At 55.4% G+C, this 13,877-nt stretch overlaps 1 protein-coding gene and 1 non-coding gene across 2 annotated transcripts in view; one reads left to right on the forward strand and one right to left on the reverse strand.

Moving 5' to 3' along the window:
• Positions 1-1,192: 1,192 nt before the first annotated feature.
• Positions 1,193-13,877, forward strand: part of LOC103307457 (HAUS augmin-like complex subunit 5) — a 30,196-nt gene continuing 17,511 nt past the window's right edge. The window contains exon 1 of the mRNA XM_065578803.1: positions 1,193-1,347. Coding sequence (XP_065434875.1) covers positions 1,302-1,347 — 46 coding nt within the window. The 5' untranslated portion in view covers positions 1,193-1,301. The remainder of the gene's footprint in view (positions 1,348-13,877) is intronic.
• On the reverse strand, positions 3,170-3,368 carry LOC135977561 (U2 spliceosomal RNA). Its single transcript, XR_010595004.1, has one exon. It is a non-coding gene; the product is annotated as a U2 spliceosomal RNA (small nuclear RNA).

The raw sequence follows: 13,877 nt of genomic DNA on the forward strand, positions 1-13,877 counted from the left end.
ATACACAAATGCAAGAAGCCTGGGAAACAAGCAGGGAGAACTGGAAGTCCTGGCACAGTCAGGGAACTATGATGTGATTGGAATAACAGAGACTTGGTGGGATAACTCACATGACTGGAGTACTGTCATGGATGGATATAAACTGTTCAGGAAGGACAGGCAGGGCAGAAAAGGTGGGGGAGTTGCGTTGTATGTAAGAGAGGAGTATGACTGCTCAGAGCTCCGGTATGATACTGCAGAAAAACCTGAGAGTCTCTGGATAAAGTTGAGAAGTGGGAGCAACAAGGGTGATGTCGTGGTTGGAGTCTGCTATAGACCACCAGACCAGGGGGATGAGGTGGACGAGGCTTTCTTCTGGCAACTAGCAGAAGTTGCTAGATCGCAGGCCCTGGTTCTCATGGGAGACTTTAATCACCCTGATATCTGCTGGGAGAGCAATACAGCGGTGCACAGGCAATCCAGGAAATTTTTGGAAAGCGTAGGGGACAATTTCCTGGTGCAAGTGCTGGAGGAACCAACTAGGGGCAAAGCTTTTCTTGACCTGCTGCTCACAAACAGGGAAGAACTAGTAGGGGAAGCAAAAGTGGATGGGAACCTGGGAGGCAGTGACCATGAGATGGTCGAGTTCAGGATCCTGACACAAGGAAGAAAGGAGAGCAGCAGAATATGGACCCTGGACTTCAGAAAAGCAGACTTTGACTCCCTCAGGGAACAGATGGGCAGGATCCCCTGGGAGAATAACATGAAGGGCAAAGGGGTCCAGGAGAGCTGGCTGTATTTTAAAGAATCCTTATTGAGGTTGCAGGAACAAACCATCCCGATGTGTAGAAAGAATAGTAAATATGGCAGGCGACCAGCTTGGCTAAACAGTGAAATCCTTGCTGATCTTAAACGCAAAAAAGAGGCTTATAAGAAGTGGAAGATTGGACAAATGACCAGGGAGGAGTATAAAAAATATTGCTCAGGCGTGCAGGAGTGAAATCAGGAAGGCCAAATCACACTTGGAGTTGCAGTTAGCAAGAGATGTTAAGAGTAACAAGAAGGGTTTCTTCAGGTATGTTAGCAACAAGAAGAAAAGCAAGGAAAGTGTGGGCCCCTTACTGAATGAGGGAGGCAACCTAGTGACCGAGGATGGGGAAAAAGCTAATGTACTCAATGATTTTTTTGCCTCTGTCTTCACGAACAAGGTCAGCTCCCAGATTGCTGCACTGGGCAGTACAGCATGGGGAGAAGGTGACCAGCCCTCTGTGGAGAAAGAAGTGGTTCGGGACTATTTAGAAAAACTGGACGTGCACAAGTCCATGGGGCCGGATGCGCTGCATCCGAGGGTGCTAAAGGAGTTGGCGGGTGAGATTGCAGAGCCATTAGCCATTATTTTTGAAAACTCATGGCGATCGGGGGAGGTCCCAGATGACTGGAAAAAGGCTAATGTAGTGCCCATCTTTAAAAAAGGGAAGAAGGAGGATCCGGGGAACTACAGGCCAGTCAGCCTCACCTCAGTCCCTGGAAAAATTATGGAGCAGGTCCTCAAGGAATCAATTATGAAACATTTAGAGGAAAGGAAAGTGATCAGGAACAGTCAGCATGGATTCACGAAGGGGAAGTCGTGCCTGACTAACCTAATTGCCTTCTATGATGAGATAACTGGCTCTGTGGATGAGGGGAAAGCAGTGGATGTGTTATTTCTTGACTTTAGCAAAGCTTTTGATACTGTCTCCCACAGTATTCTTGCCGCCAAGTTAAAGAAGTATGGGCTGGATGAATGGACTGTAAGGTGGATAGAAAGCTGGCTAGATCGTCGGGCTCAACGGGTAGTGATCAATGGCTCCATGTCTAGTTGGCAGCCGGTTTCAAGTGGAGTGCCCCAAGGGTCGGTCCTGGGGCCGGTTTTGTTTAATATCTTTATTAATGATCTGGAGGATGGTGTGGACTGCACTCTCAGCAAGTTTGCAGATGACACTAAACTAGGAGGCGTGGTAGATACACTAGAGGGTAGGGATCGGATACAGAGGGACCTAGACAAATTAGAGGATTGGGCAGAAAAAAACCTGATGAGGTTCAACAAGGACAAGTGCAGAGTCCTGCACTTAGGACGGAAGAATCCCATGCACTGCTACAGACTAGGGACCGAATGGCTAGGTAGCAGTTCTGCTGAAAAGGACCTAGGGGTCACAGTGGACGAGAAGCTGGATATGAGTCAACAGTGTGCTCTTGTTGCCAAGAAGGCTAACGGCATTTTGGGCTGTATAAGTAGGGGCATTGCCAGCAGATCGAGGAACGTGATCGTTCCCCTTTATTCGACATTGGTGAGGCCTCATCTGGAATACTGTGTCCAGTTTTGGGCCCCACACTACAAGAAGGATGTGGAAAAATTGGAAAGAGTCCAGCGGAGGGCAACAAAAATGATTAGGGGTCTGGAGCACATGACTTATGAGGAGAGGATGAGGGAACTGGGATGGTTTAGTCTGCAGAAGAGAAGAATGAGGGGGGATTTGATAGCAGCCTTCAACTACCTGAAGGGGGGTTCCAAAGAGGATGGAGCTCGGCTGTTCTCAGTGGTGGCAGATGACAGAACAAGGAGCAATGGTCTCAAGTTGCGGTGGGGGAGGTCCAGGTTGGATATCAGGAAAAACTATTTCACTAGGAGGGTGGTGAAACACTGGAATGCGTTACCTAGGGAGGTGGTGGAGTCTCCTTCCTTGGAGGTTTTTAAGGCCCGGCTTGACAAAGCCCTGGCTGGGATGATTTAGCTGGGAATTGGTCCTGCTTTGAGCAGGGGGTTGGACTAGATGACCTCTTGAGGTCCCTTCCAACTCTGATATTCTATGATTCTATGATTCTATGATTCTGCTCCCTGCGTGACAACAGGAATATTTTCACAAGGGGAAAGGAATGGAACAATTCTCTCCTGTGGGGACACCGATGAGAAACACTGACAAAAAGCCCGCACTTCCGTAACGCACGAAAACCAGCCTCTTCAAAATCTTATGAAACAACAGTAGAGTAGAAATGAAAAAAGGAACTGCCAAAATGCGTAAAGCCTTATCACGAAAAGAAAACAGACACAGTAATAGAAAACAACACAGCTGAATGTTACGAGCACTGACACAGCACATGGTTTTTTTGTTTTGTTTTTTTCTGTTTTTTGAACCAGCATGTTCTCCCCAAAGGGAAATACACCATACCTGGAAGTACTGCAAGATTGATGCATGGAGTGGATGGAGCAAGCTCCTATTCCATCTCCCTGTTGCAAAAGTCCATTTAATATAAAGTTCTTACATCAAGAAGATATCAGATATTAAACTGATAAGAACAGATATAACAGAGAATTTTTTCACTTCAAGGTCCTAGAAACACAGACAAGGTTTTCATCTCAAGGCCAAAAGACCAAAAACATCAAGACAATTGATCACGGCCTTGGATAGACCAATAGACTACTGACACTTGACCAGAGCCAAGAAGCGATACCTTTCCTCGGAACAGCGCGCTCCCCTCGCGCTCCCATTGTTTTTTATATCACCAGGACCTGCTTTCATACCTTTGTAGCTAAGGGTACGTCTAGGCGGTAAGCAATCAATCTTCTGGGATCGATTTGTCGCGTCTTGTCTAGATGCGATAAATGGATCCCGGATCGATCCCGAAAGTGCTCGCCGTCAATGCCGGTACTCCTGCTCCGCGAGAGGAGTACGTGGAGTCGACGGGGGAGCCTGCCTGCTGCGTGTGGACCCGCGGTAAGTTCGAACTAAGATACTTCGACTTCAGCTACGTTATTCACGAAGCTGAAGTTGCGTATCTTAGTTCGAAGTGGGAGGTTAGTGTGGACCAGCCCTAAGTGGCAATCGCTGCCTCGAAGTGACTCCGATACAGTCACTCAAAGCACCAACTCTCCACACCGAATTCTGCTCCCACACAGAGAATTCTCTCCGCCCGCTTCCTTGGGCTCAGCCAGCTGCTCTGTGTTGCCGCCAGACATTGCTGATCTGCATAACCCCGCCCACTGATGTGTGACGCCTTCCCTCGGTGTCTGCTACACTCCCTGCCTGCAACAGACGCTGTGTGCCACGTGCCGCCCGAGCCCCGCTCTCGGAACCAGCCCGTCGGGGCGCGTCCCTCCGCCACTGATCCAGCCCTCAGGCCCGCGCCGTCCCTGCCCTGCACTCCCCCCAGCTGCTGCGCTCAGCGCAGGGAGCCGGGCAGCGAGAGCCGGGCTGTGGATCAAGGGGTGTGCAGGGGCGATGGAATTTCCGGTCCCTAAAAGTGGGGGGGGGGGCCACCAGCGCCGGAACGTGGCCGCCCCCCTTCCTCCGAGCCCCCTCCCTCACGCTTTGCCTTCACCTGCAGGCCCCACCCTCGCTCCGCCCATTCCCCCTAATCCCCGTCCCCGCATCACCCCTTCCCCGATGCCTCACCCTCGCACCGCCCTTCCCTCTTAATCCCCGCCCTCACGCCTTCCCCGAATCTCTGCTCCCACGTTGCCCCTCCCCCTAAACCCCGCCCATTCCTCCAAGGCCCCGCCCTCACACTGCCCCGTCTCCTGAGTTCCCCCCCTTGTGCTTCACTGTCTCCCCGATCCCCCACCCTCACACCGCCTCTTCACCCGAATCCCCGTCCCCACACCGTCCCTTTTCCCGATTCCCCAATCCTGCACCGCCTCTTCCCCCGAGTTCCCGCCCTTGTGCTTCCCCTTCTTCCTGAAACCCTGGCCCTGCCCCGCCCCTTCCCCCAAGGCCCCATCCCCACACCAATCCTTCCCCCAAGACTGCGCCCCCACCCCGCCCCTTTTCCCCAATCCCCCGCCCTCACTTGCCTCTTCCCCCAATCCCTGCTCCCAGATTGCCCCTCCCCTCTAGGGCCCGCCCCTGCACCGCCCCTTCACCTGAGGCCCCGCCCCTGCACCAGCCCTTTCCCCAAGACTCTGCCCTCGCACCGCCTCTTTCCCTGAGTCCCCATGGCCACGCTGCCTTTCCTCCAAGGCCCCACCCCCGCGCTGCCCCCTCCCTGTAATCCCCACCCCTGCACCGCCCCTTTCCATGAGGCCCCGCCCTCGCACCGTCCATTCCTTCAACGCACCGCCCTCGCACCGCCTCTTCTCCCCAAGGCCCCGCCCTCACATTGCCCTTTCTACCCGAGCTCCTGCCCTTGCCCCGCCCCTTCTCCCCGAGCTTTCACCCCCGCGCCGCCTCTTCTGCGAGTCGGAGTCCCCACTGCCACGCTGCCCCTTCCCCCGAGGCCCCGCCCTCGCACTGCCCCTTCTCCCGCCGGCCCTGCCCCCGCGCCGCTTCTTCCTCCAAGGCCCCGCCCTCGGCCCGCCCCTTCCCCCTCGGCCCCACCCCTGCACCACCCAGCGACCCAGGAGCAGGCAGGACCGGGGAGGCGGGAGGGCAGGAACTTCCTTAAGAAAAGGAATCCGGGCCCAGCCTCCCGTTCCCGGGTGCCCTCGGGCACATCACTCGGTCTCTCTGGGCCTCAGTTCTCCCGGCCGGGACATGGGGCTGGCGGCACTTCCCACTCTCGCCCGAGCCTGGGAGGGGAACTACCCTGTGGATTAGGAAGATGCTCAGATACTGGGGTGATGGGGGAGGGGCGCAGGGGGAGCGTATTAGCACCATCGTTTGGTATATGGAGTCTGTTTGGAAACAAAATATTTCCCTCAAGTCATTCCCAAAACCTGTATTCAGCGATAACCTTGGAACAGACAGAGCATCGCGTTTTTTTCCCATGTAGCCAGCCCCCAACCTGGCGCCAGCTCCCATTTCTCCTACTGCGACCCCATCTCACCTCCTGGCCCTGGCTGGGTGGCCATGGGCCCCTCGTGGCAGGGGGCTGTGCAGGGGGGGTCTCCTTGCAGCCAGGAGAGGGTGTCTGGTGGGTGCTGTCACCTCTGCCAGAGACCCACAAGAAACCCACTAGCTTCCTCCTCATGTGGGGAGAGGCTCCTACTTTCTGACTTGGGGGTGTGTGTCAGGGGCGAGTTTCCGTGATGTCAGAGCCCAGGGGAAGGGGGGGGATCGAATCATTACTCTGAAGTGGCAGGGCAACCTCCCTCCCTGCCCCCCAACCCTGCTCAGATTCCTCTAGGGGGGTGGACTGGGATCTCTAGGGAGAGAGACACAAGAAAAAACAGCTGCCGCTATGGAACCCAGGAGTCCTGGCTCCCACTCCCCCTGCTCTAACCTCTAGCCCTCCTCTGCTCCCAGAGCCAGGAATAGTACCCAGGGGTCCTGGTGCCCAGCTCCCACCCCACTCTGACCACTAGATCCCACTCCCCTCATCATCATCATCCAAGCTGGCCCTAGGGAGATGTGTGTGTCCCTGTCGCCCCCTGCTGGATGGGCTGAGCCCTGCTCTGTGTGTGTGTGTGAGAGAGAGATACTGTGTTTGTATCAGTGTCAGTGTGTTGCTGGGCTAACTGGTAGGAAATGCTTTTGCACGACTTTGTATCCTGCAGCAGGTGACACACACACACACACACACACACACACACACACACATCCCTCCACAACTCCACACAGCCAGACAGTCACACACACTGATGCACAACGGGACTCACACAATCCCAGACACTCACACATGACACACCAGGGGCACACACTAGCCCACCCCCCCCAAAGAGAGGGACAATCACACCCCCAGCCACACACACAATCACCCACACACACACCGGAATAGTCACAATTGTGCTCAGAGACACAACCACACACAGTTCACTCCCACTGCTTCCAACACAAGGACCTCCTGCCCTGCACAGCATGTGCCGAGGCCTGTGGAACTCACTGCCACTGGACAGCTACCGATAGGAATGGACCTTTCCAAGAGACCAATAGACATAGCTGCGCCTGTCATAGATTACAAGCCCATATCCGGTGGCCAAGCTAGAACACCGTTAATTCTGCCCCCTTTGTACATTTCAAGCCCGTATCTGGTAGTGGAGCTAGAGCAGAGCTTTTAGAGGGAGGCGCCCAATCTCAATGCAAAGACTCCAAGGGCTGCAGAATCTGCTCCATCCCTGGGGAAAATCTGCTCCTCGTTTCCAGTCTGGATTTGTCTGGCTTCATCCTCCCGCCATCAAGTCTCGCTCTGCCTTTGTCAGCTGGGTTAAAGAGCCCTCTGCGCCCCCAAATCTCCTTCCTAGGGGGGAGGTTGGTGGAGGGGGGGGGTTGTAATCATTTGATGACTCAGTTTCCCCACTTGCTTGGGTGTGAAGCTCCCCATTGGGCATGCAGGGCTTAACTTCTCCCAGGGGGAGTGAGACAGAGCCAGATGTCAACTAGGCCTGCCGGGGCTGGAACCTGGAATGGGAGGCCCAAGGCCCAGAGCACATTCTGCAAAGCAGCAGGCAGAACAGGGGGTCTAGGTGTGAACTGCGCCTGGCAAAGATTTACATTGGTGGCTGCTCAGGGCAGGGGGGAAGCAGAGCAGCCAGCATGTGCCAGGCGCTAGTAATTCACCCAGCTAGTCCTCGCTCCTCCACTGTGGACTCCCGCCACCGCCCTGCCCAGGGGGCCGGCTTCCAGCGCCCGCTTGTGATCTTTCCAAACCAGCCTCTGCAGGTTTTGTCCCAGGAATCCTGACTCCCAGTTCCACCCCCTGCTCTAACCACCAGACCCCACTCCCCTCCTAGAACCAGGGATAGAACCCAGAAGTCCAGACACCGCCCTCCCCCCCCACACACACACACTAACCACTAGACCCCACTCCCCTCCTAGAACCAGGGATAGAACCCAGAAGTCCAGACACCCCGCCCACACACACACACACACACACACACACACTAACCACTAGACCCCATTCCCCCTCCTAGAGCTGGGATAGAATCCAGGAATCCTGGATCCTAGCCCGTCGCTGTAACCACTAGACCCCACTCTGCTCTGAGAGCTGAGAATGGAACCCAGGAGTCCTGGTTCCCAGTCTGCCTATCCCCTACCCCCCACCTCTCACCACTGGCTTTTCTTGACATGTGAAGATCAAACCTGGTGCCATTAAGAGCCAGGAAGTCTTTATCACAATTCCTTTTCCTCCTCTGAGCCCCAGCCCCTGCCAGCCCAGCACACGGGCTAGTGGGTTACAAATCCCTGAGCAGGGATGTTTGTCTATCTGCCATAGCCCACTGCCTCCCTGGTTACTGTCGGACGGGGCTCCCAGAGGCTAACGCAGCCCCAGGGCCAGGGTAAGTGCTGTGCTCCTGGGATCTCACACTCCCGGGAACTTGGAGTGTGGTTGTGTGTGTGTGTGTGTGTGCGGGGAGGGGGAGAGACAGGCTGTGTTTAGAGTCTCAAAGCATCTTAAACTGAAACGGAAGGTGTTTCTCTTAGGGCAGGTCTTCACTACCCGTCTGAATCGGCGGGTAGAAATCGATCTCTTGGGGATCGAATTATCGCATCTCGTCGGGACGCGACAATCGATCCTCGAATCGACGCATCTACTCCACCAGCGGAGGTAGGAGTAAGCGCTGTCGATGGGGGAGCAGCGGAGGTCGATTTGCCGCCGTCCTCACAGCGGGATAAGTCGGCTCCGATACGTCGAATTCAGCTACGCTATTCACGTAGCTGAATTTGCGTGTCTTAAATCGACCCTCCCGCCCATAGTGAGGACTTAGCCCCAGTTTAGATGAGCTAAGATCAAGCGTAATGGTCCCGCACCCGCAAAGCCACGCGCCGACTGGGGAAGCGACTGGGCTGCCGCTGGGAATGGAGCGAGGAACGGCAGGAGCTGGGAGTCCTGATACCGTGGATCGGAACGGAGGACAACACCATCGTCACCCCCGGAGCCAGAGGTGTGCTGGAGAGATCCCTGAAGGCCGCCGTCCACGCGCTCTACGTGGACACCCTGAAGAAAAAAACGGATCAGGGTAAGGCCTTCGAGGTGACCAGCAAGTGGGACTCCAGCAACCACTTCCTCCCTACGGGCAGCTTCACCCAGTTTGCTCACTGGCGGTTCATACACCGCACCCGGCTGAATTGCGTCCCCCTCAACCGAGCCATCCGCCATGGGAACCGGGACAAACGCTGCAGGAAGTGCGTGTACGTCGCTGAAACCCTGCCCCATTTCCTATGCTGCTGCAAGCCCCACGCCAGAGCCTGGCAGCTGTGCCACAACGCCGTCCAGGACCGCCTAGTGAAGGCCATCGACCCGCGCCTGGGAGAGGCCACCGTCAACCGCGCCGTCCCCGGCACTGACAGCCCGCTGCGCCCAGACATCGTCGTCACGGACGAGGTTGGAAAAAAGATCATCCTGGTCGACGTCACGATTCCGTTCGAGAACAGGACCCCGGCCTTCCGTGAAGCCCGAGCCCGCAAGCTCGAAAAGTACGCCCCCCTGGCTGACACCCTGCGGACAAAGGGCTACGAGGTGCACGTCGACGCTCTGCTCGTCGGGGCCCTGGGTGCCTGGGACCCGTGTAACGAACGCGTGCTGAGGACCTGTGGGGTGGGCCGTCATTACGCACGGCTCATGAGACGCCTAATGGTCTCGGACACTATTCGTTGGTCTCGGGACATCTACACGGAGCACATCACCGGCCACCGCCAATAGTGGGAGTGAGCCGGGGAGACCTCGTGCACCCACAAGGGGGAAGAGACCTAGAAACCCCCCCTGCTGGACTTTATCCCCTGAGCCCTGAACCCACCGAACCTAACTGAATCCCACCACGTGAGGGTCACCCCATCCCCATTACCCAGCCCACTTACTTATACCCATGACTGTCTCTACTCTCTGTATGAGTGATGGACCCTCACCGCTTGTCGGCTGTATCTTGATCCCACCCACCATTTACCCCCCCTCCATTGGGGACATTGCAGTCTGTATATATTATGTGTGCTGCCCAACACCAAAACACCAACATACCCCTATACTCTGTATGTTACCCCAATGACCAATAACTGACGCTTCAAATTTTCTGTATTGTTTATTTTTCAAATATTATCTAATAAACTTTTAAATCTGTTCTTATCAGTTGCCCCACCCCAGAGGTGGCTGCATCTTAGCGCTGGGCGAGCCATCCCCCTGGGGCATTATGTGCGACTGTTCCCCGGCTGCCCTGTGCCAGAGGTGGCTGCAGCTCAGCACCCGGTGAATCATCCCTCCCTGGTATTATGTGTGGCTCTTACCCAGCTGCTCCACCCCAGAGATGGCTGAATCTTAGCACCGGGTGAGCTGTCCCTGCCTGGTGTTATGTGTGGTGTTTCCTGGCTGCTCCACCCCAGAGGAGGCTGCATCTCAGTGCCAGGGGAGCTGTCCCCGCACAGCATCTGTGTGCAGCTGGTAACTGGGTTATATGGTGTTTGGACGAAGGAGTAATTGAATTTTTAAATATAAGATCTTGTAGGTTTATTATTAGTTATTATTTGCACTGTAGTAGTGCTGAGCCCCACGCCCGGGTAAGCCCCCCAGTGTGCTAGGAGCTGCGCAAACACAGGAATACCGCTGCCCCGCTGGGAAGTGGGAGCAGAATCCAGGGCTTTGTAGGTCAGTTACCCGAAGGAGGAGAAATTAGCACCGTGGCCGCTGGGTATATTCTCAGCGCAACTTGTTTCTTTGATGTATGTGCACCCGTCCTGGACACAGGGCCGGTACAAGGAAGTTTCACGCCCTAGACGAAACTTCCACCTTGCGCCCCGCCCCCAGCCCTGTGGCAGCTCCCCCCCACCCCCCGCCTTGAGGCGCCCCCCCCACGGCGGCTCCCCCCCCTGCCCTGAGGTGCCCCCACCCGCGGCAGCTCCCCGCCAGGGAGCCATGCGGCAGCTCCCCACCCCAGCTCACCTCTGCTCCACCTCCTCCCCGAGCATGCCGCCCCTGCTCTAATTCTCCTCCCCTCCCAGGCTTGCGGCGCCAAACAGCTGATTGGCGCTGCAAGCCTGGGAGGCGGGAGAAGTGGAGCGGCGACCGCGCGCTCGGGGAGGGGGCGTAGGAACACTGTAAAAAAAAATTGGGGGCACCGCTTTTTGGCGCCCCCAAATCTTGGCGCCCTAGACAACCGCCTACTTTGCATAAATGGTAGCACCGGCCCTGCCTGGACAGACGTGGTTGTAAACAGCATCCAGGGAACTCCTTCTGTGGGGACTCTCAGCAGAAACCACCCAGGCCAGGTTCCCAGGGAGCAAATAACTCTCCATAGACTGAGGGGTTGAGGCAGCGAGCACCCCAGAGAGAACTAAAGTGCAAAAGCGAATGAAAAACAAATGTCTTCCAAAACCTTAACAGTTGTTTGCATACTAAGGACAAATTGTAATAGCACCACCTGGAGGCTTCTGGCAGAACAAAGATAAGGAGCGCCTCATGTGCCATGGAGACTGAATTCCCCCGGGGTCTTTGCTGAGCCATTCTGTACTCCATACTCCTCCCCGCTCCGCTCTCCCCCCGCTAATGCTCACCTTCCCTCTAGGGGGCAGAGGAGAGATCAGTCCCTATGGCCCGTTCAGCGAGTGAGGGGCTGGTTAACGCCATCTGGGGTGTGGATTTTGTGCTTCAGACACATTTGTTAGGAACAGGTCTGAGATGCTCACAGCTCACTCCACCCAGCCGCCTACAAGGGAAAAGTCCCTTCCCCCTTCCCGGATCTAACCATTAGATCCCACAATTCTCTCCAAGCCAAGAATAGAACCCAGGAGTCCTGACTTCCAATCCCCCCTGCTCTAACCCACTGAATCATAGAATCATAGAATATCAGGGTTGGAAGGGACCTCAGGAGGTCATCTAGTCCAACCCCCTGCTCAAAGCAGGACCAATTCCCAACTAAATCATCCCAGCCAGGGCTTTGTCAAGCCTGACCTTAAAAACCTCTAAGGAAGGAGATTCCACCACCTCCCTAGGTAACCCATTCCAGTGCTTCACCACCCTCCTAGTGAAATAGTGTTTCCTAATAGCCAACCTCCCCAACTGCAACTTGAGCCCATTCCTCCTTGTTCTGTCATCTGGTACCACTGAGAACTATCTAGATCCATCCTCTTTGGAACCCCCTTTCAGGTAGTTGAAAGCAGCTATCTAATCCCCCCTCATTCTTCTCTTCTGCAGACTAAACCATCCCAGTTCCCTCAGCCTCTCCTCATAAGTCATGTGCTCCAGACCCCTAATCATTGTTGTTGCCCTCCGCAGGACTCTTTCCAATTTTTTCACATGTAGTGTGGGGCCCAAAACTGGACACAGTACTCCAGATGAGGCCTCACCAATGTCGAATAGAGGGGAATGATCACGTCCCTTGATCTGCTGGCAATGCCCCTACTTATACAGCCCAAAATGCCGTTAGCCTTCTTGGCAACAAGGGCACACTATTGACTCTTATCCAGCTTCTCGTCCACGGTAACCCCTAGGTCCTTTTCTGCAGAACTGCTTCCTAGCCATTCGGTCCCTAGTCTGTAATACTGCATGGGATTCTTCTGTCCTAAGTGCAGGACTCTGCACTTGTCCTTGTTGAACCTCATCAGGTTTCTTTTGGCCCAATCCTCTAATTTGTCTAGGTCCCTCTGTACCCTATCCCTACCCTCCAGCGTATTTACCACTCCGCCCAGTTTAGTGTCATCTACAAACTTCTGAGAGTGCAGTCCATGCCATCCTCCAGATCATTAATGAAGATATTGAACAAAACCAGCCCCAGGACCAACCCCTGGGGCACTCCACTTGAAACCGTCTGCCAACTAGACATGGAGCCGTTGATCAGTACCCGTTGAGCCCGACAATCTAGCCAGCTTTCTATCCACCTTATAGTCCATTCATCCAAGCCATAATTCTTTAACTTGCTGGCAAGAATACTGTGGGAATACATTGGACCTCCACTCTCATCCCAAAGCCAGAGATAGGACCCAAAGTCCTGACTACCCGTCCCCCTGCTCTAACCATGAGACCCCACTCCCCTCTCAGAGCCAGGGAGAGAACCCAGGAGTCCTGGCCCCCAGCCCCCGCCCCTGCCCTAACCTGTAGACCCCGCTCCCCTCCCAAAGCTGGATAAAGAACCCAGGAGGCCTGCTTTCACCACTAGCAAGATCCAGACAGCAGATAATCGCTGGCCCCTTCCGCCTTCTCTAGAGATCCTGTTCTTAGAATTGTTGTGTCACATCAGATCTTCCGAGACATCTCTGGCCCCAGTAGGGGAGAGAGAGAAGGCCCCAGCTAGAAGAACGGTGTATCACAGTGGGGGGCCAGCCCCCTGGGACACTGGGTGAGCTAATCATGTCCAGGCTGGGGGGCTGTACCCTGCTTAGCAGCGACTCTGGGATGGACCCAGGTGTCCTGGTGGAGCCAGATGGCCCATGAGCTCCGTGGGCGATGCTCTGGCTAAGAGGGTGAGCGTGACCCTGGGCTGGAGACGCAGGGGAATAGCGAGTAGGAGCAGTGATCCCTGCTCGACGTGATATTGGGGAGACTGCGCCCAGCTCTGGGGGGCCGCACGTCAAACAGGGTGTCTGGAAATGGGGGAGGTGTCAAAGAAGAGCAACGGGGACGATCCAAGGGCTGGAAAACCTGCCTGAGAGCCAAGCACTGAAGGAGCTCGATCTAGTGAGTTTAACCCGGAGAAGGCTGAGAGGGGACAAGATCCTGGTCTGTCAGCACCTCCCTGCTGGTGCGGGGAAGGTTTCGGGGAGCAGAGGGCTCGTTAACCCAACAGACAGGGGCAGAGTGAGAGCTGACGGTTGGGGGATGGAGCGAAAGAAATTGAGACTGGGAATAAGGGGCAGATTTTCCCCAGGGAGGGGAACTGACCCTGGGAATCACTGCCCCAGGGACAGGGCAGAGTCTCCAGCCCTTGGAGTTTTTCTATGGAGTTCGGATGTCCCTAAAAGCACTGCTCTAGCTCGACCATCAGCTCTGGGCTGGAAGCTGGGATCCCTGAGGGGAGGTCTCCAGGCTGGGCAGACTGCCTGGGCACCACGGTCCCTTCTGGCGTT

The sequence above is a fragment of the Chrysemys picta genome, unplaced genomic scaffold (genome assembly GCF_011386835.1).
Source record: "Chrysemys picta bellii isolate R12L10 unplaced genomic scaffold, ASM1138683v2 scaf3, whole genome shotgun sequence".
Lineage (NCBI taxonomy): Eukaryota > Metazoa > Chordata > Testudines > Emydidae > Chrysemys > Chrysemys picta.